Source organism: Mirounga angustirostris, unplaced genomic scaffold, assembly GCF_029215605.1.
Source record: "Mirounga angustirostris isolate CCGP_5_RB_7025 unplaced genomic scaffold, mMirAng1.0.hap1 SCAF_16, whole genome shotgun sequence".
NCBI lineage: Eukaryota > Metazoa > Chordata > Mammalia > Carnivora > Phocidae > Mirounga > Mirounga angustirostris.
In genome coordinates, this window is record NW_026991724.1 from 18,965,986 (window position 1) to 18,991,868 (window position 25,883).

Here is a 25,883-nt window from a genome sequence, read left to right on the forward strand (position 1 = left end):
CTGCCTTCAGCTCAGGTCATGATCCCAGGGTCCTGGGATCGAGTCCCACATCGGGGTCCCTGCTCTGCGGGAGGCCTGCTTCTCCCTCTCCCACTCCCCCTGCTTGTGTTCCTGCTCTTGCTATGTCTCTCTCTGTCAAAAAAATAAATAAAATCTTTAAAAAAAAAAAACGTTAATAAACTCGAGTGTATTGTTTACTGCGGCAAAGATCACTACCTTGCAGTTTTAATAGGGTCAAGGAAAGAGGAGTAGAAAAGCGGGCTATTTATGAGGATTTGAGGGTCTAGTTTAAGGTCGATCTTTCAGTGCGGGGCTTGGTGAGAACTGGGCAGAGTTCATGATACAACAGTTTAAACTCAGTGAATAAGATTTAAGTACTGGGATGCTATCTTCTGGCACTGGGGTCCTCGGGAAGGTTTATTAAGCTTTCCAAGCTTCAGGTTCCTCGTCTGCGAAAGGGTTAGATACATTCAGTGAGATAATGTGTGACTGTGGCACAGGTAAGCGCCAGATAAATGGCGCTGTCGTGCACTGGTCTCACTCCAAAGCCTGAACTGTTCGCGCCAGCCCACTTGGCTTCCTGGCCCCCGACGGCGCACCGCGAGCGCGGAGCGGGGCGAGGACCCCAGGCCGGGTGCCGCTGCGCCCCTTGGCCGGCAGAGGCCGCCCGCGCGCTCTCCGGCCGGGCGGTTCCCCCTCCAGCCGCCGTCGCCTCTCTGCGCATGGCTGCCCCGGCGGCCGCCTGACCGCCGCCCACCTTCCACCACCGCGGCGGCCTCACGACCCTGTGGGAGCTCGCGGACATCGTGGGCCCGGCGGAGCGCGGCGGGCGGCGTGGACCCTACAGGGCGGGCGGCGTGCGGTGTGGCGTGGGGGGCGGCGGGCGGCGGGCGGCCCGACCAGGGTCCTCGCGGGTCCTCGGCGGGCCCGGGGGAGGGCCCTCTTTGTGGCTGCAGTTGGCAAGATGGCGCCGGTGGGGGTGGAGAAGAAGCTGCTGCTGGGTCCCAACGGGCCCGCCGTGGCGGCTGCCGGCGACCTCACCGGTGAGGAGGAAGAAGGCCAGAGCCTATGGTAAGACAGCGAGGCGGCCGGGCCGAGCCGGCTGAGCCCAGGAGGGCGCGGCCGGGCGGGGAGCCGGCCGGACTGGACTGGACCGTCTGATGGTCTGACGGGCCGTCGCGGGCAGGGTAGGTCCAGTCGGGTGAGGCTAGCCCCGGGGCTGACCGCTTCGCTGTTGTCCCCATAGGTCCTCGATCCTGAGCGAGGTGTCCACCCGCGCCAGGTCCAAGCTGCCGTCCGGCAAGAACATCCTGGTCTTCGGTGAGCGCCGGAGGCGGGGCGTTGCCCGGGGAGCTGGGGTGGGCGAGACGGGCGCCCCTCTCACAGGTCCCAGCCTCTCCCTCCCCTGCCGCCTGCCCGCAGCCTGCCTCTCCCGGGAGGGCTGGAGATCCTGGCTGGACAGCCGGAGGATGGCCAAGTCCACCGTGCCTGAGGTTGGGACATCTCTTTTGGAGAGTCCAGTGATGCTGGCATGGAGTTGTCGGCACATTCCTTAGTCATTTGGCCGCAACATCAACCTTATTTTAAATGTCCCTGATTCCCTGCGCTCATAGCCTCGAAGTTCACCAAATTGCGGATGGGGTGAGGGAGGGTGAGAATATGAGTAGGTTAGGTGAAGGAGGTGCGGGAACGAGATGACTTGGGGTCAGGGCTAGAAATGGCACCGGGGCCATTCCTTCATCTTCATAAGTAGTGCACAGTCGGGGAGACCCTGCAAAGGACAGTAGGTCTTGGAGTCCTCCCTGGGGACTTTACTGCATTATTCCAGCCCTCACTGCTGGGTCAGGTCCCTTAGTGTGTCTGGTCTCAGTTCCTTCTGCAAGTGAGGGAGTTTGATCAGGTTCATTCATTCAGAGAACCCGTTTGTTGAGCGGTTCCTGTAGGCTGGGCACAGAGACAGCACAGATGTCTTTCAGACTTTGCACAAGAATCTCAGGCTAATGAGAGACTGATAGGTTGGTAATTGTGCTACACCATGTTGGCATGGCAAGATGACTGTGGGAGCATCACATTGCTTGATGTTTTGCGGGAGGGTACTTTTGGTGTCCGGTGTTTTGAAGGATAAGTGTCAACATGAAAGGGTACAGCGGGTTAGTGTTTGTAGGAACACAGAGGTGACAGGAGGGTGTGGGGGGTTGGAAGCTGCCAGAAGCTTCTTGTGGAAGGTGACGGATGAAGTAAGTTGGGGCAGATTGTGGAGGACTGAAGAGTTGTTGCTTTTTCCTGGAGGCCCCTCAGTTTCAAGGCCTTTTGTTTCCCCTCCATCCCCTAATCCTCCTGGCAATAGCTGTTAGGGTAATTTTGCCAGTGTTTTTGAGGAAAGTTTATGGTCTTTAGGTGATAATCACTACAGAAGGTAATAGAGGAATAGAGGACCGTTAGAGATCCTCATTAAGTGGGGCATCAAGGTCACCAGATCTGTGTTTTAGAAAGGGAATTCTGGCAGCAGAGTTGTAGGTGACAAAAATGAGCAGATATTGAAGTCAGGCTGACAAATGTTCACCATGGCCCAGAAGGGAGTATCTCTGTGTGGAGTATCTGAATGCAGTATCTCTGTGTGGAGTATCTGAATGCAGTAGTGGCACTGGGGATGGAGAAGAGGCCTTTGATCTGTGGAATGCCTCTCAATTCTCATGTCCTGTAATTCCATATTATTAAATGCCAGGGGTGCCTAGTAATGTTTCTGGGTGGTGGTTTGTCTTAATGTGTAAGGTTTCTTTTTCGGGGGTGGGGGTGGTTGTTAGTTGGTGGGAGGGGGATGAGGAGGAGCTTGATAATTACTGAGACTGTACTTAAGAGTTTTGCTCAGGTCTGTAATTATTTTCATCAGTTTCCTAGCCTCCAGGATGCTTATGAAAGAGAGGTACTAAAATCAAAAGTGAATAATAGTTTCTATTCTTCATGATTATGAGGCAGGATCAGACTTTTTTTTAGTTCCCAGTTCCTGGCTTTAAGGTTAATTATATTTTGAAGATTTCTTGCTTTTCTTGTAGTAAAAGTTTATTTTGTGAGAAACTGACTCCACCTTTTACTTTTACTTCTCCAGATGCATGTCTTACAAATTGTAGGTAGGGCCTGTGGACCTGCCTTATTCTGTCCCTTGTGAAATAAGGATGACTGCAGTAGAATATCATTTTAGATCTTGGAATTTGCCACCTTTATCACCATCCCCCCACCCACTCTTACAGCAAAGCCTACTTTGTTGTTTTTTTTTTTAAAGATTTTATTTATTTATTTGACAGAGAGAGAGAGAGAGAACAAGTAGGCAGAGAGGCAGGCAGAGGTAGAGGGAGAAGCAGGCTCCCCGCTGAGCATGGAGCCCGATGCGGGGCTCGATCCCAGGACCCTGGGATCATGACCTGAGCCGAAGGCAGCCGCTTAACCGACTGAGCCACCCAGGCACCCCAAAGCCTACTTTGTTTATGATGAACGCAGGTCAGATCTCAGCAGCAGGCTTTGCATGAAATTCTTAGTTGTCACTTGTGTAAGTGTCAATACTCCCCGTCCTTGCCTAGAATAAACAGCACACTTTGCCTTCTTTTGTATATCGTTTGTAGGTGAGGATGGCTCTGGGAAAACAACCCTCATGACTAAACTTCAAGGAGCTGAGCATGGCAAAAAAGGAAGAGGCCTAGAGTATCTCTACCTCAGCGTCCATGATGAGGACCGAGACGGTAAGTGAAATGTTGATCCGTGGTAAGGGGTATATGCATGTCTCAGACTCAGTGGTTGTGGCTCCTGCAGTGTGTCTAGGCATTCTCACTTTTCGGTTTAGTTCTAAGAGAGTTAGTCACAGGGCAACAGATGAAATGTATATCTTTGCAGGACTTTACCACTTTTTTTTTTTTTTTTAAGTTTATTTCTTTAAGTAATCGCTATACCCATCATGGAGCTCAAATTCATGACCCTGAGATCAAGAGTCGCATGCTCTTCCAACTGAGCCAGCCAGGCGCCCCAACCCACTTTTCCCTTTTAGAGTATGTTAATAAAAATGAGGAATTGGGACTGTTAGCTATTGCTCTGGGTAGCCCCTAATTAAAAGGTAAAGTTTCAAATGCACGTAAAGGTAGTAAGAAAGATGTTCTTAAAAGCTTTGGAAAAAATAAATACATAAAGGCTTTGGACCTTTCTATGAGAGAAATGCTTGGCAGATTGATTTGGGCACATTGTTACTCTGCCATGTCCTAGTGGAGAATCTGAAATTCGTATGATTCAGAGAATAACAGCTCAATAGATATTCACAGTAGAGTTTTTTGAGTCTTTTTGTGACAATGTAGAAATGCTGATTGCCTGTGTTTCTTTCAGTGGAGGAAATAGAGGCTTGGAGGTGATGATGTTCTTTCTTAATTCCTTATCTCTAGAATATGGATAGTAATAGTTTCTACCTACAGGGTAGTTGGGAATATGAAAAGTACATGATAAGAAAAGAAAAGTACATGATAAGCACTGTTATAAAGATTAGATATTACTTAAAAATTCTTTCTTAAAAGTATAATGATGAGTTGGATTGGAGTAATTGTTTTTTGTTACCACTACTCAGTAATACCTCTTTTATAAACTTTGAAGTTTTATGAATGGCTCTAAAACAAATAATCATTGGTGCCTAGGTCTTTTCATTTGTAAGAAGGTTATTTCATCTAAGGGTGAAATACCTGTGTTAGATTACTTTATATTTGCCTTTACCCATTTAAACAGTAAGGATCATAGTATAAGGGTGATTATATAAAGGAGCAGATCCCACCACCTCTGGTTCCCCATTTCCTTAGTGCTAAAATGAAGAAGATGGACCCAGGTCCTTTCCAGCAATATAATTCTTTGATCTCCAAAAGTCATTTAATAGAGGTCATGGATAAGGATCTCTTATTAAATCTTGGAGACCTGCATTCTATTAATGTTAACTGAATGGTCATTTTAGAACCCCAGAGGCCTGATTCCTGCTCTTCCTCTCCTAGCTTCCTTTGCCATGCCAAACATTGCCTGAAAGTTGTGAAAGAAAGGTAGGAGGTAGGCCTGGTGCTGAGGGCTCTTCTTAGTAAGAAAGACAGGCATTCAGGTGCTCAGCTGGGCCCACCAGCATCAGTGTGGGTAAGTCTGGGACTGAGGGGCCACTGGGCCAGGCTTAGAGGGCTTCATATTGTCTGAGTCTTTTGCATCCTGTTTTTGTTGGGCAGCATGGTTATTGTGGAAAGCACTTGGATTTCGGAGCCACCGGAACTGGTTCAGAGTCCTGCTTCTATAATCACTAGTTGTGACTGACCTAAGCCCTCCACACCTCCATTTCCTTATTTGTAGAATTGAGTAACAATACCTATTTTGTAGGTTGATGGAATGAGAGGTGGCCGACTACTTGAGACACAGTGGTAGCTCCAGTACCCTTTTGAAAGTACAAAACCTGGTGTAAACATTCTGTGAACCTGTGTAGCTTCTTGTGTCAAGATGGCATAAGCATATATCATGCCAAAGCATCATATTAACCATATTCACTTGCCTTTGAATTGAAGAATGTGTTAACATTTATTTCAGATTCCTTAAGGTTGCCTTAAAAATTTCCTGGTCTCTGCATTTTTAGGCCACCTACTTGCAGGTCTTTTTTTTTGTTGTTTTTTTTTTTTTAAAGATTTTATTTATTTATTTGAGACAGAGAGAATGAGAGAGACAGAGAGCACATGAGAGGGGGAAGGGTCAGAGGGAGAAGCAGGCTCCCTGCCGAGCAGGGAGCCCGATGCGGGACTCGATCCAGGGACTCCAGGATCATGACCTGAGCCGAAGGCAGTCGCTTAACCAACTGAGCCACCCAGGCGCCCGCAGGTCTTTTTTGATGGAGGAGTTGCCTTACCAGTGATTAGTTATACATCTTTCATCAGTAGTCTTTTTTATTGTGTGATGTGAGTGGGTTATAAATAATACATTTTGCAGACACTCACACAGGTAGAGAAAATGGTCTCTGGCTTGTCCCTGGTTTGTGGTGGGGCATGACACGTCAAAGAACCACTGCCTCCAGGGTTGTGGGCATCCGTTTAACATCACATGTGGTGTGTGTGCTCTCCATGCGCATGGCTGATTATATGTAGTGGGCAGTGGGAAGAGAAGCTGAAGAAAGGAACCATGCCTAGTGAGGGGAAGGCATTAAAATCAGTGGGCTTCAGGTACGGGGCAGTATCTTTCAAGACATCCACAGAACCCAAACGAAAATCACTGTCTAAAATGTATTAGAGGGGTGCCTGGGTGGCTCAGTCTTTAAGCGTCTGCCTTCGGCTCAGGTCATGATCCCAGGGTCCTGGGATCGAGCCCCACATCAGGCTCCCTGCTCGGTGGGAAGCCTGCTTCTTCCTCTCCCGCTCCCCCTGCTTGTGTTCCTGCTCTCGTTATCTCTGTCAGTCAAATAAATAAACAGAATCTTTAAAAAATAAATAAAGTGTATTAGAACTTTGAAAGTTTAGTTAGGTGGAGATACCTTTTATTATACTGTTGAAATAAAGTCGTGAGTATAAAATTTTTAACAGTATATGTTTTAATGAATCAATTACACAAAAAAGCATAGCTAACAGAAGATAGGTTTTTAAAAGTGTATTTTGGAATTTGTTGGGAAAGAAGTTAGTGAAATGATACTTAGGATTGTAGGAGTTCTCCCTCAAGGCACTTTTATAAGAAAAGTATTTCTCAAAAATGATACCTAAAAACTTTTTAAAATAGCTTATTGTGGAGAATTATCTTTTTTTTTTTTTAAGATTTTATTTATTTATTTGAGAGAGAGAGTAACAGAGAGAGAGAGAGCACGAGATAGGGGAGGGTCAGAGGGAGAAGCAGACTCCCTGCTGAGCAGGGAGCCCGATGCGGGACTCGATCCCGGGACTCCAGGATCGTGACCTGAGCCGAAGGCAGTCGCCCAACAGACTGAGCCACCCAGGCGCCCGTGGAGAATTACCTTCTATGGTTTGATCATCCAGGTACGATTTTGGAACCATGTGCTTCATTAAATGTCAGTAGTTGCACATTTGTGTGTATGTTTAACCTTTTATTATGGAAGACCTTTAAAAATAGGTACAACATAGACTTAGGATCATGAACCCCAGTGTGTGTTATTTGCCTCAAAGAGTTACCTTAAACAGTTCTTTAGCAATTTTATTTCAACTATATTCTCACTTCTTTCACTCCACACTGGATTATGGTGAAGCAAATTTCAGACATATCATTTCATTTGCAAATATTTCCATATGTATGTTTAAAAGATAAGGTTTTTGGGGTTTTTTTTAAAGATTTTTTTATTTATTCATTTGAGAGAGTGTGAGAGCACAAGCAGGGACCCTGGGATCATGACCTGAGCCGAAGGCAGATGCTTAACTGACTGAGACACCCAGGCGCCCCTAAAAGATAAGGATTTTTTAAAACATAACTATATTCTTATTATACCAAAAATAACTAATTCCTTAATATCACCAGGCATCCAGTAATTCTTATACCTCAATTTTTATATGTAATGATTTTATCTTGGCATTTAAACACAAAGGTCCTGTGTCTTTGGCACCGTTTGTAGTTACGTGAACTCCCTGCTTAGTGTGTCTGACAAGAAGAGCTTGTTTAACCACAGGCTCTTCGGCACAGCTTGTTGCCCCATGGATTGTTGGTAGCTGAGGAGAATGGACTACACAGACTATAGGGCAGTTGACCAGTGAACATTTTAGCTTTTATATGTATCATTTGATTCCTATTGAAAGCTAAAATGTCCTTCACTCTTTATTCCTCAGACGTTGCTGGCATCTCTTTAGATGTGGATATAATATATTATGGTAATTACAAATTTTTAAAGTGTAGATAGTTCACTAGGCACCTTGACCAAGGGTTACTGCTCACTGAACACTTGGGCTCTTTTCCAAAGAGGATTTCTTTGTGTGTTTTGTCTGGAATTCTACGGTGGTTACCTTCAAGTTCTTTTTTTTTTTTTTTTTTAAGATTTTATTTATTTGACAATGCACATGAGTGGCGGAGTGGGAGGAGGGTGGAGGGAGAGGCAAAAGCAGACCCCACTAAGCAGGGAGCCTGACGCACTCGATTCCAGGACCCCGAGATCATGACCTGAGCCGAAGGCAGATGCTTAACTGACTGAGCCACCCAGGCACTCCTCAAGTTCTTCTTGATGTGGCTTTTTTCCAGCTGTGCTGATGGTTATTGTCAGGTAGTAACTTAGCTTTACTGCTTTTTTTAGATCACACACGCTGCAATGTGTGGATTCTGGATGGAGACCTATACCACAAAGGCTTGCTGAAGTTTGCAGTGTCTGCTGAATCCTTGCCGGAGACCCTGGTCATTTTTGTTGCAGACATGTCTAGGCCTTGGACCGTGATGGAATCTCTACAGAAATGGGCTAGTGTTTTACGTGAGCACATTGATAAAATGAAAATTCCACCAGAAGAAATGAGGGAGCTGGAACGGAAGTGTAAGTAAAATAGGATTTTCTTAATTGGAAAATTCACTAGTGTCTTTGGATGGTTCAAGCCACCTTCCTTTTCATAGTGTCAGGAGGTTACAAAGCTTCCCTTATGGAATATGTAGTTTTGTTTGTACAGTTTATTTCAGAGTTGCTCTTGTAAATTCAGTAGTCAAAAAGTATTTAAAGCATTCTTATTCTCAAGCATCACAGTTGAAGAAAGTAAACGAATCCATATTCCTTATTATCTTCATTGGTTCTCTTTTAAGATGTGGGTTCTTTCCTCACCCCTCAAATTTGGATCAGTTCTGTGGGTCTTTCCACTTTTCTGTTATTCTGGCTATTGAGTTAGCATCAGTGGGTGTGGAGGCCTACTGTGGGATCTGCAGCTTGAGTCCATTGCCCTGAGATTCCATTGAGGCCCCATGGACTCTCTTACTGAGAGGTTTAAAGGAAGCCGTACAAAAGAGAAATCTTTGAGCTGCTACCTTAGTTCATTTTGGGATCCAGCAAGCATGATTTTAGTTAGAAATAGGAAGGTCATTTTTTGTCATTAAAATGAGAGGCTATTTTGAGACTAAGGACACCCAAGCCCTTTTGACAACAGAGAACTTTCAAATTAAACAAAGTTTGTTTTGTTTTGTTTTTCCTTATTGTGATTCAGAAGCTTATTTTTCCTTTCCCTTGCTTCTGTGCACTTACATCAGCTTCTGTCCACTTGCCAGGGAAATGGGAGGGGCAGGGGCTGGGGCTGTGGCGTGGGCAGCGGCCGCAGTCTTGGCCAGGGCAGGCTGGGCTCAGCCTGGCTTTTTGCCACAGGATGACATCATTCCCTTTAGTGAATTAATGAGGGCTTCTAGGGCATGGCACATGGGATCTTCACACTTACTGGCAGAAGGGTTCAGAAATTTTGATGTGCTTTCTAAATTGTATCTCTCACTGTGTGTCTGCCTATCATAAATTCCTCTTGCTCCTGTCCCACATTAGCTAAAACAGGGAGTTTAACATCTAATTATTTGGTTTGCTGCATACATGTGTGTTTCCCGGGTCACCCGCATGTATGCTACAGTGGTTGTTATGCAGCTCAGCTCGTCTGTCTTCAACCACTGACCTTTCTAGATAATGCCTCTTTTTCCCCTGGAATAGAGAACTTAAAGACAACTTCTTAGAATAGGTCTGAGGCTGAAGAGCTGTTTGTCTTTCACTGCCCATTCACTGGTAACCCCAGGCTTACCCAGATTAGTGGGTTAACGCCCTGGAGATTTCAGTCTCTGAATCTTTTTTCTTAGTGTTATAACCTTGTGAAGATTTTTAAAACAGAAAAAAAAGAAAGATCAAGCCAAGGATATTTTTCTTTCCCAGATAGGGAAAGTGTCTTTCTTGGACTGGGTCTGTTCTAGGCATCGGAGATGCACACAGCAGATAAGATGCCTGCTCCTGGATGCTTGTGTTCCCATGAACTATTGAATTGATTATGTGCTTAGTCATTGATGTCTGTCACTTAGGATTAGATTCAGCTGCTTGTGACACAAAACCCAAAATAACAGTGGTTTAAAAAAGACAAGTTGATTCTGTCCTATGAATGAAATCTAGAGGTAAGCAGTTCAAGCCTGGAAAGCAGCTCTGGGAAGGCAGACTCAAAAGACCCTGGGTCCTTCTGCTTATTGCTTTGTCATCTCTAGGGTGTGGTTCTCTTCCTCTGGACAACTAGAGCTGTAGCCTTCACATCCGTGTTCCAGGCAGCACATGGAGGAAGAGAAAAGAGGGGCTGAAGGGTGCGTGCCTATTGTCTTCCTAAGGAGGCTGGGAAATGTAGTTCTGTATGGCCATGTGTTCCATGTATCAGGGTTGGGTTTGGTTCTAAGGAAGTAGAGGAGAGAGGACACAGGAGGGCAACTAGCGATTGCTGGAACCACGTCTGTGCCTCATGACTCTGGTTAACCTTCCTTGAAGGCCTCTGTTGTTTTCACCGCCCTTCCTCCGAGATGTTTGGATGGTAGTCGTGCCTTTGTGTTGCCTGTTGAAGGAATGCCTTTGTTAGTACTGGCTGTAGGTTACATTTTCATAAAGCAGTCATCCATCTTCTTGCTCATCAGACTCCCACTTTGCAGATAAGTTGGACTCTAGGTATTGTATTGAATGAGCGAAGGGCTGTCACCCAGCCTAGTTCCAATCCAACGCCGGTCTCCAGTCTGCTGAGTTTGGAATGCTATTCCACAGCGGGCCACTCTTTCAGGATGTGATTCCCCAGGGGTCCTGAATCTGTGGCAGCTGTTTGGCTGGCAGTGACCGGGGAAGGCAGAGCAACCCCAGAGCTACTAGAAGGTGGTACTTGTGTAGGTTAGTCATTCCTGCTTTATGTCTGGGGCTTCCCTTGCTTATCAAATAGAGAAAAAAGATTAGGTGCTGTCTGTGAAATCTTTTCAGGACTGTGGAATCAGTGGGTGATCAATGAGGTAGGAGGGAAAAGATGAGAGAGAGGCAGCAGCTAGGGTAGAGTACTCTGATCTCCTTCCCTTACCCACTCCCATGAGATACTAAAGGGGGACCCCCCAGGTGGACTGTGAAATATTGGCCATCCCACCATTGGAGAGAAATTGTTAATACTGTGGTATGTGTGCCCCCTAAGGGAAATGCAAATTTTATTATCTGAATTACACAGTCATTATGTGTTTATCCTCCTTTTTCACCAATCTCTATGTTATGAACACTTAATTCTGCCTTCCAACTTATTTTCTAAAATGCTGAGTTATTAAAAACACGTGTGTTTCCTACAGTTGCTCGATAGCTATAGTTAAGTCATTCCTTTAGAGAGTGACTAGTCTAACCCTAGGCTTCTCAACTATTTTTACATCCTGGCATATGTAGAATACATGCAGTGCGCTGGGTGATGGAGTTCCCTGGAGCTCACCGTTGGGAGTTGGCGCACCCCTGCCTCACTTCCCATAGCCACTTAGCTTACCTGTAACTTGCTCCAGGCTCTGCCATGCTCACTGTCTTGGAATTCCTGGTTGAGTGCCTCATGTGATGTTGGACAGTGATAGGTATTACCCACACTTAAGCCTTTGTGTTTTCCATTGATTTGAAGATTTGTTAAAATGCTTTCAAGGAGAAAATTTGAGAACCTTTGATTTCTTGAAAATCCTTCAACAGCCATGCTAAGTTCATCAGAAACCATTTCTGTTTTTTAGGTTGTTTTTTTTTTTAATGCAGTGAAGATCTCGAGTGTTTATATTGACAATGAAATTATATGAATGAGCTTAATAAAGAGAAATTGTGGGACACCTGGGTGGCTCAATCGGCTAAGCGTCTGCCTTCGGCTCAGGATATGATCCCAGGGTCCTGGAATTGAATCCCACATTGGGCTCCTTGATCAGCAGGGAGCCTGCTGCTCCCTCTGCTTGTGCTCATGCGTGCTCGCTGTCTCTCTCTCTCTCTCTGACAAATAAAATCTTAAAAAAAAAAGTTCTTTTCCTCTCCCTGTCCCTTTGCCCCTCCCCCCCTTAAAAAAAATATTTGAAATCTGTCTGTGGATGAAGAGGAGTATGTGCACCTCTCTCTAGGTTCTCTTTAATCCATTTATTTGTATTTTCTTAATGAGCATGTTGTGGATGAGACTAAAAGGCATTTTGGTCCTTTTGTCCTAATGGGTGTAGAAGGGTATAGAGCTGCGTGTTTGCTGCTCTAGCTCAAAGTAGCTTTAATTATCATATCCTTGTTTTCTGGCCTGACATGTAAGCCTTGAAGTACCCATGAAAAGGTATGGATCCGTGAGCTTTGTGTTCACTTAGCTTAACCAGGGCCATGGACTATTCTCAGCTTGAAGGCCCTCCTGTGGGATTGCACTCTTGACCTGAAGTAGTGACTGTGTGTGCCAAGAAGTGGACATTATACCACTGACTCCATCGTGTGTTAGGCAGGAACAGGTCGGTCAGCACTGCACAGTGACTCGGGATCTCCTAAAGATGAGACCGTCCACAAGAGTGAGGATCATGAAGAGATGTGGATGGGCTGGCCAAGCCCAGCCTCGCTCCTTAGTACAGACATGTCAGCTGTATGGAAACAGCATGTTCTTGTGGAATTCAGATTATTTTACTAGTCTCATTTTTTAAAATATTAGATATGTAAGAAATGCAGCTTTTTTCACATTAGAAAGTATTAAAATCTTATAATTTTTTTAAAACTTTTTTTAAAAAAATTTAATCTGGGGCACCTGGGTGGCTCAGTCGTTAAGTGTCTGCCTTCGGCTCAGGTCATGATCCCAGAGTCTTGGGATCAAGCCCCACATCGGGCTCCCTGCTCAGCAGAAAGCCTGCTTCTCCCTCTCCCACTCCCCCTGCTTGTGTTCCCTCTCTCTCTGTGTCTCTCTCTGTCAAATAAAATCTTTAAAAAAAAAACTTAATCTTTTTTATTTATTTTATTTTATTTTTTTTAGATTTTATTTATTTATTTGACAGAGACAGTGAGAGGGGGAACACAAGCAGGGGGAGTGGGAGAGGGAGAAGCAGGCTTCCCACCAAGCAGGGAGCCTGATGCGGGGCTTGATCCCAGGACCCCACGATCATGACCTGAGCTGAAGGCAGATGCTTAACGACTGAGCCACTGAGGCGCCGCAACACTTACTCTTTTTTAAAAACTTGTGGCTGGTTCAGTTGGTAGAGCATGCAACTTTTGATCTCAGGGTTATGAGTTCAAGCCCCACATTGGGTGTAGAGATTACTTAAAAATAAAATCTTAAAGAAATAGGTAAGTAAAAAAATTAAAACCTATTTAAGAGTTGTATATAATTAAAGATGTCCGGGGGAGGGGGTGCCTGGGTGGCTCAGTTGGTTAAGCGACTGCCTTCGGCTCAGGTCATGATCCTGGAGTCCCAGGATCGAGTCCCGCATCGGGCTCCCTGCTCGGCAGGGAGTCTGCTTCTCCCTCTGACCCTCCCCCCTCTCATGCTCTCTCTCTCTCATTCTCTCTCTCAAATAAATAAATAAAATCTTTAAAAAAAAAAAAATTGGTTAAAGATGTCCAGGGGTATGTCTTTGCTGCTCTGAATTTATAGTGCTCAGACTGAATGTGTCAGAATTGGCATTTTGCATCACTACCTCCAAATCCCTAATATTGCAGTAGAGCAGAGTTGGGAAGTTTGTTATGACTCTTTATGTTTTATGCTTATTACTGCCTTTTTTGGTTTCCTAAAACTGGCATGTGTATTTTTTATTTATTTGTGATTTTCTTTTCCTTTTTTCACCTGTAGTTGTGAAAGAGTTTCAAGACTATGTTGAGCCTGAAGAAGGTTGTCAAGGTTCCCCACAGAGAAGAGGACCTTTGACCTCAGGTCCTGATGAAGAAAATGTTGCCTTGCCTCTTGGTGACAATATGCTGACTCATAACCTGGGAATCCCAGTGTTGGTGGTGTGCACAAAGGTATGAGCCAGGGAATTGTAAATCTGGCTGGGTTTGGCCAGTGTACAGTCACCATCTGAAAGAAGCTAAGGGGCTTTGCTTGTGTGTCTTCCTACAAGAGAGTTGTACTAATTCGGGATTCACTAAGGTATATTGAGTAGGTCAGGCTAGAGAATATTGTCATTTAATGTTGCTGCTGGAAACATGACATCACTCAGTTTGTTCATAGTCCAGGAAGCACTGTCAACTTTGTTGAGTGATTCAAACTTAGAACTAAAAGCAGTTTTCTTAAGGCTCTGTGAACCAGTTGATCTAGCCCAAGCTGATTATAAAAAATAATATAGAAGAGCAGAATTCTTCAGGGTTTTAGTCTCTTAAAATCTGTTGGATTTGAGATGATTTTCAGAAAGGAACATAACACTCAGTAGGAAAAGAAGGAAGGGAACTCAAAGTTTCAGTTTGTTCTACCCTATAGGATGATGATGCGAGAATGAAAATTAAGTTCAGTCAGAGAGAAATAAAGTTGTTCTCTTGCAAAAGAAAAAAAAGCTTTAAAAACATTTTGGGTTTTTGGACGCCTGGCCAGCTCAGTCGGAAGAGCCTGAGACTCTTGATCTCGGGTCGTGAGTTTGAGCCCCACATTATGTGTAGAGATTACTTAAATAAATAAATAGACTTAAAACACACACAACATTTTGGGTTTCAAAAGTACTTTATTCTCAACCACAGAGTGTGCCATTCGCATTATATTCTGTGAGACAGGAGTCCTATGGAGTGTGCAGTGCACAGCCATGTCCCATGGGCCTGCTTCCTGATGTGACTGTGTTTGATTCTGAGAACAACTGTGAGGTGATCAGACTGTTCTATCCCCACTTTACAGCTCTGGAAACTGTGGCCCAGGATGAAAGAAAACTCTCCAGTTGTTTCTGACTCTTGTCTGATTAATGCTTAGACCTTTGGCTTTGGCTTTCTTCTTTGGAACTATGATACCTTATTTCTAAAGAAGATGCTGTTCCCATCCTCAGCAGGGAGAGAAGCAAAAAGATGACTCCTTTCTCTTTCTGTCTTCCCTGCAGTGTGATGCAGTGAGTGTCCTGGAGAAGGAGCATGATTACAGGGACGAGCACTTTGACTTCATCCAGTCACACCTACGGAGGTTCTGCCTCCAGTGTATCCTTGGGATGCTGTGTCAGGGCATAGGAGCGCAGGCTCCCCTCTCTGTGCTGATCCAGGCTTCTCTCCATTTGGGGCATCTTCAAAAAGCTAAAGTACTTCCTGAATCCAGAACAATCTTCTGCCATGGAGAAATTGTATACATCTTTTCACGAGTTTTGTATTTTACTGTATTGGAATTTGAGACTTACTAATTTGTGTCTGTCTTTCATCACTTTTTATTTTTAATGCTGTACATTTGATAAGGCTTTCATATTAAGAAGAAAGCTGATATGGATAGTCTTAATACCAAACTACTTTTATCATATTTTGGAAATCTTTTTAAACTTTGCTTTTTTGCAGAAAGGGTTAATTACCCAACACGGTATTGTTTTAGATGCCACAGGGTTTTTCCCATGTGTGTTTTGTGCTGTCCACGAGAGAGATACTGTGTCAGCAGTCTTTTGAATCTTATTTCTGTAAAAATACAATAGTAGTTGGTGCTTTGGTTCTATATTCTGGGATATGGGGGTGAGGGATAGGTTCCTGCCACTTCCTCTGGGCCTTTTATCTTGTCCAGCTCAGTGAGGGTGCTGATACATGTTCGGTATCCATCTCTTACAAAAGATGGGCTTAATGATAAACTGGATCCCTTGTGAACCATCTGTCCAGGAACAAATCTGTGTACCTTGGTTATGCCAAGGATGTTTTTCTGGGCTAACCTCAGAGCCATTAACTTGACTGCTTAGGAACCAACCTGATGGGTCAAAAGGTAGCAGTCTACGTGTTAAAAAATGAAGTGCATGGTCTGCCAGCATTGACATGCTTTATGCTTTCGACGTGGTTCATCTGTTACGATTACCGTTTTAGTTTTAAAAGTTTTAACGCTTTCTGTTGATCATGTATTGAGCAAAAACTGATTCACCTGTGAGTAGTACTTTGAGGATTATGCTTGTATGTGTTTGTTTTTATCTCCTCCTGCAGTGAATTTGTTTTCCTTAAGCGGATTGATTAGATGGAGCAGCCTTGATTTACACATCAGTGAAGGAGGAGAAAAACCTCGACTTGTTGTATAAGTACATTGTTCATAAAACGTATGGCTTCCACTTTATCACACCTGCCTTAGTTGTGGAAAAGGATGCAGTTTTTATGTGAGTTCCTTATAGGTTATTTCAAATGCTTTTTTTTTTTTAATGCTTCTTTTTATAGTACATTTGCTTTTCACATTTTATCCTTCCAAGTAAGGTGCCTTCTGTCTCTTTTATACACAGCCAGTTTTCTGCTGCCATGGGGCGAAGTGCTTGGGCTGGACCTCACAGCTCCTCTCCAGATTACTTGTCATTCTGCCTCTAGTCTAAGGGAAGTAGGTGGAGTGAGGTCAGGTGTGCTGCCTTTCTTCATTGAGAGCAAGGTGCCAAAACTTAAGCCAGCCATTTTTGCCACTTATTGTCAGCTCTGATAGAATACTGGCTGGAGGAGGGAGTTGAAGTGTAGGGAATTGGGCTTTGGGGACCCTGATAATCTTCTTCTGAAGCATTTGATTTCTCTGCTCATTGGCAGGGAAGATTGCAGGCACCTTCGTTGGTGTACCTATCAGCATGAGCTTTAGCTATCCTGAATACTTACTGTATATTTGGCATTTCATATTTTAGGAGCCACTGGGGCTGATGTTCTTGGGCAGAGATTTAGATACCTGTTTCCTCCAGTTTGTGTCTTTCTGTCCCTGGAGAATGATGAGTGTTTTGGATGCATGAATGAATGTTGAAGCTGTGTGGCCTCCGAGGACTTGTGCTAGTGTTTGTAGGCGTAGATATTCACGGAAATTACAGTGTCTTCAGCAACTGCTGAGCACTTCTAGGTGTCCAGGTTCTATGCTAAGGATGCAGAAATGAACAAGATGTGGTCCCTGCACACAGCACTGGGAGGGCAGGGGTGGGGCAGTAATGGAGTAGTGGAGGCATTGTGGCAGGGAGGGCAGAGGGGTGATGGCAGAAGGCTAAGTGTTTGTGTGCTAAGCAGACCAGAAGGAATGGAGGGGCAGGAGGGACAGTTTCTGAGAAGGCTGAAGATATGAAAGCCAAGAGCTCTGGGGACTGAACAGGGTTGCTTCCTGAGCATTCAGGGAGAGCCTCATTCAGGCTGCTTACAAATGGCAAAGCTAGAGCCTTAGATCGATTTTTAGAGAATTGTCCAGAGCGATCAGGCAGGCACCAGAGACACAAGCTCAGTGAGTGGTATGTGAGTGCCCAAATCACTTGGGATCCTGAGGAACAGGAAGCTGAGGAAGATGGTCTGGGGATCGGGGCTGTTCTGGAGAAAAGCATCTCACAGCTTCTGAAGGCTGCCTGGGTCCTGATGGTATTTTGATCATACCCTGTCCCTTTGCATCTTTGATCCTGTTGGTATTTTAGCTATTTGGGAGCTGGTGAAGGTAGCAAAACCATTTGGGTAGAGCACCCTGGCTAAGAAGGCTGTCTGGGTCATAGAGCTGTGAAGCAGTGGTTATGTGGGGAAAGGGAGGCCTGCGAGAACAATCAGTTGGCATTTTTTACAGCTTGTAGAATTCAAAAGTGTGTTGTGTAGGGCATTTTACAGTTGCTCTTTTAGGAGAGTCTGGTGGGAATGTAGGCTACTGTAGCTCAACTTAATGGAACTTGGGTGCCATTAGTGATAACAATCAGGGCAGCACCCATGTAGGAGCCTCAAGGACTCCTTGTGTCCCTTTGGTTTGGGGCCCAGGAGAGTGTAGGTCCTGATGCCCTCCTTTGCTCCACATCTTCCCACACCAGTAACATTAATAAAGCAGTCCATAAGAAAACTGTTTTCAGAAGAGTTCTCAGAGAAATTTCCTCTACACTGAAGCCCAAGACAAACAGTCTCGTCCTGAGCTCTCCTCTGTGCTCTTCTCTGCAACCTCCGCTCTCTCGGAATAAGGCCCCATTGTGTCCTTGCTTTTCTGGATGGTGTTGTGTGAAAGCTCTGAACACTTCTGTGGGTTAGCATGTGTAGTCAGTAAGATCTCATTCTGGTTCCTTAGATCTTGGGCCCCATGAGCTTAGTCTGGAGCAGGATCTGCGCTGTCAAGCTGATGGGTTTTGCCAGCACTAAACTTTGGCTTGTCTGCCACAAGCTAGAAGCCAGCCCCAGCAACTACAGACCAGATCTTGTGAGAAAGGCGCTCACCTAGGACCCCTCTTAACCCGGAATGTGCTCTAAAGTGTGCTGTGAGGCAGTCCCAGGAGAAGCACATCAATCCCTATTTCCTTGCTTTTAGACCTGCAGGTTGGGACAATGAAAAGAAAATAGCGATTTTATATGAAAATTTCACAACTGTGAAGCCAGAAGATGCATATGAAGATTTTATTGTGAAGCCACCTGTGAGAAAGGTAACCAAGTCAGTCAGTTTGAGTTATAGGGTTTGTGTTTTGTTGGGGGTTTATTTGTCTGTTTGTTTTTATGAGAAAAGAAATATATAAAGAAATCTGTTTTACATACTGAACCACTTTAAGGGGAAAAAAACGTAATCCAAGGGCCTTTAAAAAAATGTTCATCTCAAGTCTCGTGTTAAGTAAATGGCTCCAGATGGTGGGGCATGAGTGATGGAATGCCCACATGGAGTTGGGTTGAAGTTTCCCACTAAGTCCTGACAGTGCCACCACACCTCTGGATAACCTAGGAGATCCCTGTGCACCTCTGATCTGCAGGCCCTGATCTGGGAGGCATTTAGAACCTGCCAGACTTAAAAAATGTCAGTTGGCCACATGCCAAGGCTGGTCTCGGGACAGAGTTGGTTCCAGGCTAGAAAAAACGTAATTGTGCAGTTGCAGCAGGTACTCTCCCCAGGTCCATGTTGAGACCCGAGCCCAAGATTCTTCTTTCATTGAGAATTTTGATAGTAGTTCTGGTGTTCTTGGCCTGTGACCGCAAACGAGTATGTCATTTCACTTCACAGCTGGTCCATGACAAAGAGTTGGCAGCAGAGGATGAGCAGGTGTTCCTAATGAAGCAGCAGGTAAGACAAACCAGTGAGACCAGAGCAGAGGCCTTCTCATGCATGAAATGCCAGTCCCGTGGGGTGAGGTTGAGGACATCACAAAGAGCTTTCAGTGTCAAAGGGGTTGTAACCAGGTCTCCTTGTTCCCTCCCATTTCTGGCATTGGTACAGAGTAGGGGTTAGGCCATCTGTCTCAGGTGATCCCCTACCTGCTTGCAGATTCTCAGCAATGAGGGGTTTATTATCATTTTAAGTAACCTTTTTCTCTGGAAATTAGGTTTCCTCAAATAAATACCTCCTGTGTTGACAGTTTACCAAGTGCCTTGACCTCACTTCCATTATTTTACATAGCCCCACACAGCCTCCTGTGCATGAATGCAGGTGAGCTGATGTATCCATTTTGTAGGTGAGGAGAGTAACTTCCCCAAGCTGACAGTTCAGAATGGAAACCCACTCTCACCTTTCTGTTTCACTAGGACTGTTGTTAGACATGTCTCTTAGCCATGTCATGGGTCTGCCTGATGGTGCAGGCAGCTCAGCAGGCTGGGGTGTTGATGGTTCTTTTGCCAACCTGTCCTCCCTTATGTGCTCTCCTTGCTACCTTAGCTCCAAAACTGGTTACTTGGATTATTTTTTTCACCATATACCAAATTGCTGAATTTAAACTTTTTGCATGCATAATATAAAATCTATGACTTGGTTGTTGTTCATGGCGCCCTCTAGTGGAACACTGGGCAGTAAGTGTTTCTGCAGACCTTGGTTAATAGCCAGTGTGTCCCTCTCTTTGCAGTCACTCCTTGCCAAGCAGCCAGCCACGCCCACGAGAGCCTCCGTGAGTACCTTAAACTAAATGGGGTGTCAAGGCCCAGTGTTGTAGGTGTCTTCATTCTTGATGCCATTATTTCTAAGAGCTTATATTTGTGTGGGTTTTTGTATTTTCCAGGGAGTTTGGTTTCCCTGAAGGCCCAGGGCCAGGAACATAATAGGGACTCAGGAAATGTCTGATGAAGGAATATAGCTCAGGGAAATAGAGTGAGCAGGCTTTATTATCTTGATTTCTCTAAGGAGAAACTAAGGTCTAGAAAGAGACTGAGCTGGAACAAACTCCCAGTCCTACCATCCTTCTCCCTAGACTGTGAAAAACATCCTGCAGAGAATGTCTTCATTTTTGGAATATGTATTTCCTGTTATTTTTATGCCTATGTGTGACTTGGGCTGGTTTTGGACTTAGGAATCCCCTGCGAGAGGACCCTCTGGCTCTCCAAGAACTCAGGGCCGGGGTGGGCCAGCCAGTGTGCCAAGCGCCTCCCCAGGCACATCAGTAAAGAAGCCGGACCCAAACATCAAAAGTATGTATCCTATTTCTATGGAGAGTCTTTAATCTTAGGCCTGAACCCTGAAAGGCCTGGGTGGCTAGGTTTGGAAGGTGAGACTCATGGCAGCTGGGCTGTTCTCTTCCCCCAAGAAGGGGCTGCTTTCCCCTTTCCCTCAAAGGGAGGGGGCTTACAATTGGCAGAGACCAAGGCCTGTCCCTTTGTTGGAATCAGTGGCCTTTGCATTTAGCTCTGTGTAAGATACCAGTTAGGCTGTGCAGGTTCCTTCAGAGAGGAAGACAACATAAGTCACTTTTTTGTTTTGTAAAGATTTTATTTATTTACTTGAGACAGCATGAGCATGAGCAGGGGGAGGGGCCGAGGGAGAGAGAGAGAGAAGCAGACTTCCCACTGAGCAGGGAACCTGACACGGGGCTCGATCCCAGGACTCTGGGATCATGATCTGAGCCGAAGGTGGACACTTAACTGACTGAGCCACCTAGGCTTCCCAAGATGACACTTTAAAAGTGTATTTTGAGGGGTGCCTGTCTGGCTCATTAGGTGGAGCATGTGACTCTTGATCTCAAGGTTGTGAGTTTGAGTCCCATGTTGGGTATGGATATTACTTAAAAATAAAAAATCTTAGGGCGCCTGGGTGAGCTATGTCCCCAAACAGATGGAAAATGTAAACAGGTTTGCACTTAATAAATCATGCTAACACGTAATTAGCCTTGGCAGTGGCCTTATAGAAGGAATCATAGTAAATGAATGTGCTCAGTGTCTGGGGAAGATGATAGCCACAAATGGATAATTCCAAGCTGAAAGCTAGTTTTGTGGTGGTGTTGAGTCGTCCAGTGGTGTGATGCTATTTTTCTTAATGTTTCCTTAGATAATGCAGCAAGTGAAGGTGTGTTGGCCAGCTTCTTCAACAGCCTGCTGAGTAAAAAAACGGGTTCTCCCGGAAGTCCTGGTGCTGGTGGTGTGCAGAGCACAGCCAAGAAATCAGGTACTGAAGGGCCCTTGGAGACCTCTGATCCTTGCAGTTGAGCAGTGCTGGAGGTGGGGGAATGGACAGGAGTGTCTGCCTTCACCTGACGTGCAGATCCTCCGTGTTCTGAACAGCCAAGCGAGTAAGCACATCCCCACCTTAAACCGAGCAGTACACTTTACAGTAGGATTACTTTATTAGCATGCAGGTTTCCTTGGCACATTTAAGGTGGAATTTATGTACATGGGGTTGTCAGGAACTGACTGTTGGGTAAATTGAGGTGTATTCTAAACTGTACATGTGACCCTGGTGTGGAACTGTTCATGGGTGGCATTTTATTTATTATATTTAATATTCTATGATGCTTTATAAAGATTTTTGTTCACTGTCTCTAGTCTTGCCATGAGCTGGAGCCTGTGAACCCTCCCTGTCTCACTGGAGGGTTGTCCTTTCCTCCTCCATGAAGCTCCCCACTTGTCACACTCCTCTCTGTGGCAGCCCACCCTCCTTTCCTTCCATGTGGGCAGTAGGGCCAGTCTATGTCTTGGAGGCCTCTGAAACAAAAGAGCCAAGCTCCTTGGGAATTACCCATTTTGCCAGGAAGTTTGAGGCCATTTTAAAAAGGGTTTTGCTTTTACTTTTCCACTGATTATAAGGAATGTTAATAGAGTATTTTCCCTAATTGGTGTTTTCAGATGAAAGGAGGTCCGCAGGAGATCACTCCATCCTCAGGTCAGCCAAGCCTTTAGGGGCTCCTGAGTTCTTGGAGACTCTAAATCGGGTCCCGTGGCCAAAGCTTCGGGTTGATATCCCCTGATAGGAGATAAGGGTCATTTCCAGGCCTCAGCATTTGATAACAAAAGAATATGAGCACTGACTTTGTACAGTATTGAAATGTCTAGCCCTAGCATTATATTCTTATTGAAACATGGTGTTTCCAGACTACCCATGTGAGTTAGTGTTGTAATTAAAAACAAAACAAACACCTGTCTGAGGCACAGAAAGTAGTTTATGGTATACCAGAAACTCACATACCACCTCTAAGAAGGCGACGATGACAGTGCCTGGGGTTGGAGTTGGGTGGTGAGAGTGTTTTCAGAAAGGCTCTTATATTTGGCACAAAGGCATGCCCACACAGGGGGGCAGTTATGTATTCAGGGGAACACAGACCTATGATGTTTGGAATTAAGAAGGGTTGAATTAGGGTATCTCCTTATAATAATTGCAATGAAAAAAGACTTGCTTGCATTCTTACTGAGGTTTATATCACCAGAGATGATTACAGTAGTCTGTAAATTCAAATATTCCTTTTAGAAAAATAATTTTTCTTAACACTGCTGCTTTTTTTTTTTTAAAGGACAAAAGACTGTGTTGACAAATGTTCAGGAAGAACTGGATAGAATGACTCGAAAACCAGACTCCATGGTAACAAACTCTTCAACAGAAAATGAAGCCTGATCCTCCTTAAAAAGTACACATGTAAAATGACCAAATAACTATGTATATTGATCTGCTAAGACAAGGATTTTTCTGATATGGCACATGCTATCAGTTTTTTGGGGCAGGGGAGATGAACTTAAAAAATACTTCATTGACTTGTCCGAGTATGAAATGCACATTTAGGAAGGTTATGTGTCAGACCCCTTTGTTAAGGATAACCCTTGGACTCTCAGGCATGCGGCTCTCTCGTGGGAAGCAAGTGCAGCTGGGCTTCTTGTGGAAGGGAAGGTAGATGGGAGAAAGAGGGCCTGCTTTCTTTCAGGGTGGAGCAAATGAGACCAGGAAATCATTGATCAGAGGGTGGTTAGTCTGACCAGTTGCGTTTTGGCGAATTCACTTGTTCTTGGGAAGCAGATTAAGTAGCAGCAAGTCCAGGAAAGAGAAGACTGAAAGGAAGAATGAGAGAAGTGATGGTGGGGAAGCTGAACGTCGAAGGAGATGAGGAAGGCGGAGATGAGCAGTGTGAGTAAATACTGTGTGGTCAGTAGAAAGTCGAATAATTATTTTTAAGACTTAAAATCAAAAGCATTTCCAAGCTAAACACTGAGAAAATGGGAATTAGACTTGTTCTGAATGCATCTTTAACTTATGACAGATATGTAGAGTGTGGGGGTGCCTGAGTCAGGTGGAGCTGACAATGGTGGGGAAGATGGCAGCTGCCTCAGAGTCACATGTGTGGCCCAGGCCATGTCCCCGTGGGCCATGCTGGGCTCCACAGATGTGCATCGGGGCAGACGGTCACTGTGGGGTGTGATTCAAGTCAGCAGTTACAAAATTAGTTTCCTTTGAATTGTTTTCTAAATAGCTCCTGCTTTGTTTTTTAAATTAAATTTTTTTATACTACCACAGGCTGGCCTACTAATAGAGAATGGGTAACAACCTCTCATTTTACCATAATGCAATATGCTACAGAAAGTTTGAGGGAGGTTTGTAATGTAATTGCACTCTGATGAATTGGCTTGCACCAATCCCTGCCTTATGGTCTGTGGAAACCTTCACAGAGTTCCATTGATGCAAAAGGATCTTGTCCTAGCTCTCTGGTCTGATCAGTGCTATCAGATGGGCAAATAAGTGTGAATGTTTTATATTGAAAATGGAAATGATACATTTTTTTCTTGTTTGTGTTTTTCATAAAATGTAGCGTTTTTTTCTTATGGAAATAAGAGTTTCAGTGTTTCCATTTAGGGCAAATGCATACATGTCGTCATGTCATACCACCGTTCTGGAAATGACTTCTGTGGATTTGAAATGGCACTTTTAATTTTATACGTGACACAGAACATTTGAATGCAAACACTACCATTAATTTAATGTATAAAACATTTGTTGTCAAACCAAGGGGAAAAAAACCTCAGTTCACTTATGTGGAGTTTACTTTTTTTATATGAATGTTTGTTGTACTGTGTCTGAGCATAACTTCCCTAATGTCATTACTTTTACATACCACATTTGACTGACCACTAACATAGTACTGGGCATAACTTAATAACCTGTGTTATATAATAAGACAAGACTCTTAAGACTGTCTTGAATTGCTCTTTTGTAAAGGTCTGAACACTGTTAAGGAGAAAGCTGAGTACTTAGTTGCCTTTCCGACAAACAAAAACATGTTCCTTGTGCCAGTTTTATTGTTAAAAATACACTTTTTCACCCCTTTTTAAATTCAGTTTTTGTTTTTAAATGTATTGTGGCTTCCAATTACTAGATTGTCCAGATAGTGACAGTAAACTGACTGTATAAGGATAGCTGTGGTGTAGTGACCAATAGGTGCCCAACAACTGTGACCACACTGATGGTGGGGTCACTTAATCCCTCTCTCTATAGCAGCTGGGGTGGGGGTAGGGGCAAAATGAGTGACCTCAGAAACCAGAAAGAATTATTGGAAAGGGACATGCCTACAGGGGATACAGTGTGATTTCAAATTTTAATGCAGAATTTTACTTTTTAAAAATTTTTTGTCATTTAAATACGATAAGCACTTTTGTGTCAATATAAAATGTACTAAAACTGCTAAAATGCTAAGACACCTGTCTTGTGAGGGAAGGTTTCTTGAAGATCACTTTTAGTTTCTCATGACAAGTGGATGCTCCTAGTAGCAGAAGACACTGGAGCACGTAATGTCACGTGCTCAGTGGTTGCCAAAGTCTACCAACTTTGGGGAGCTGCAGGGTTATTTTGGGGGGGGGGGAGGAGGGGAGATATTTTTTGTTATTTCGGGGTTTTCAAGCAGTGGAACCAAAGGCCGAACAGTAAACAGCCTTTACTTTTTAAAATAAAATTCATTTTATTTGCAGAATACACTTGTAAGGTAGACTGTTAAAGACAATTTAAGACTATTTATATATATTGTAGTGGTTACATCTGCTGTTTGTCTTTAAAGTGGAAAAATCAAAGAAATAAGCCCAACCTTGAAGATGTGGCCATGATAAGGGCCATGAATTGGTCTTTCCTAAAAATGCAACGGGTATGCTGCTATCATTATTTAATTTTGTTTGCACTTTTTTTTTTTGATTGGCATTTTAAAATCACTATTTAAACTGAAGACGTTGTCGTGTTTTATTGGTTTAACAAAGTTGAAAGTGACTGCTCTGTACATCATGATGACCTTTAACAATGTTGATGCTGTAAGTGAAAGTTCACTGTCGTCTCTATACTAAGTTCATTGGTGTTTTTAATTTAAAATTAGGACTGCAGATTATTCCCCCACCAGCCTTAGTCCAGGGGTGTGGCTCTAACCGGATGCAGTTATGCAGTCATGTGGAACCTTGCTTTCTAGTGCTGGAAAAGAAGATGTCTCTAATTACTGGCTTCAATAAACGCGAATCCAGACTGCTTACAACTTTTGGTGACTTTCTTTATGATAAATCATCTCACTGGAGATAAAAGTTGAATTGTCTGCTAATCATATGGTCTGTGTAGCAAAAAATGTTTACCTCTCTCACGAAAAATTAACAAATTCTGTTAAAGAAGAAACATCTTGAAGCCATATTTTGAAGTATGTAGAGTTCTAAGCTGCGGGTGCAGTACAGTGGGGTTTGTGAGTTATCCAACATA

General features: G+C 44.2%; 1 protein-coding gene across 2 annotated transcripts; it reads left to right on the top strand.

The window, feature by feature from the left end:
* Positions 1 to 754: 754 nt before the first annotated feature.
* DYNC1LI2 (dynein cytoplasmic 1 light intermediate chain 2) lies at positions 755 to 25,668 on the top strand. 2 transcript variants are annotated; one of them, XR_010408249.1, is made up of 14 exons: positions 755 to 1,071; positions 1,247 to 1,320; positions 3,618 to 3,734; positions 8,264 to 8,494; positions 13,734 to 13,903; positions 14,959 to 15,052; positions 16,050 to 16,185; positions 18,309 to 18,420; positions 18,987 to 19,046; positions 19,819 to 19,860; positions 20,260 to 20,377; positions 21,231 to 21,347; positions 22,687 to 23,291; positions 25,516 to 25,668. XR_010408249.1 is itself a non-coding variant. In XM_045890986.3 (13 exons), the coding sequence occupies exons 1-13, from the start codon at positions 965 to 967 to the stop codon at positions 22,785 to 22,787; spliced, it is 1,479 nt and encodes a 492-aa protein (XP_045746942.1). In that variant the 5' UTR covers positions 755 to 964; the 3' UTR covers positions 22,788 to 25,668. The 2 variants fall into 2 exon arrangements, 1 of the variants encoding a protein (XP_045746942.1); XM_045890986.3 differs by having other exon boundaries at positions 22,687 to 25,668.
* Positions 25,669 to 25,883: the final 215 nt, after the last annotated feature.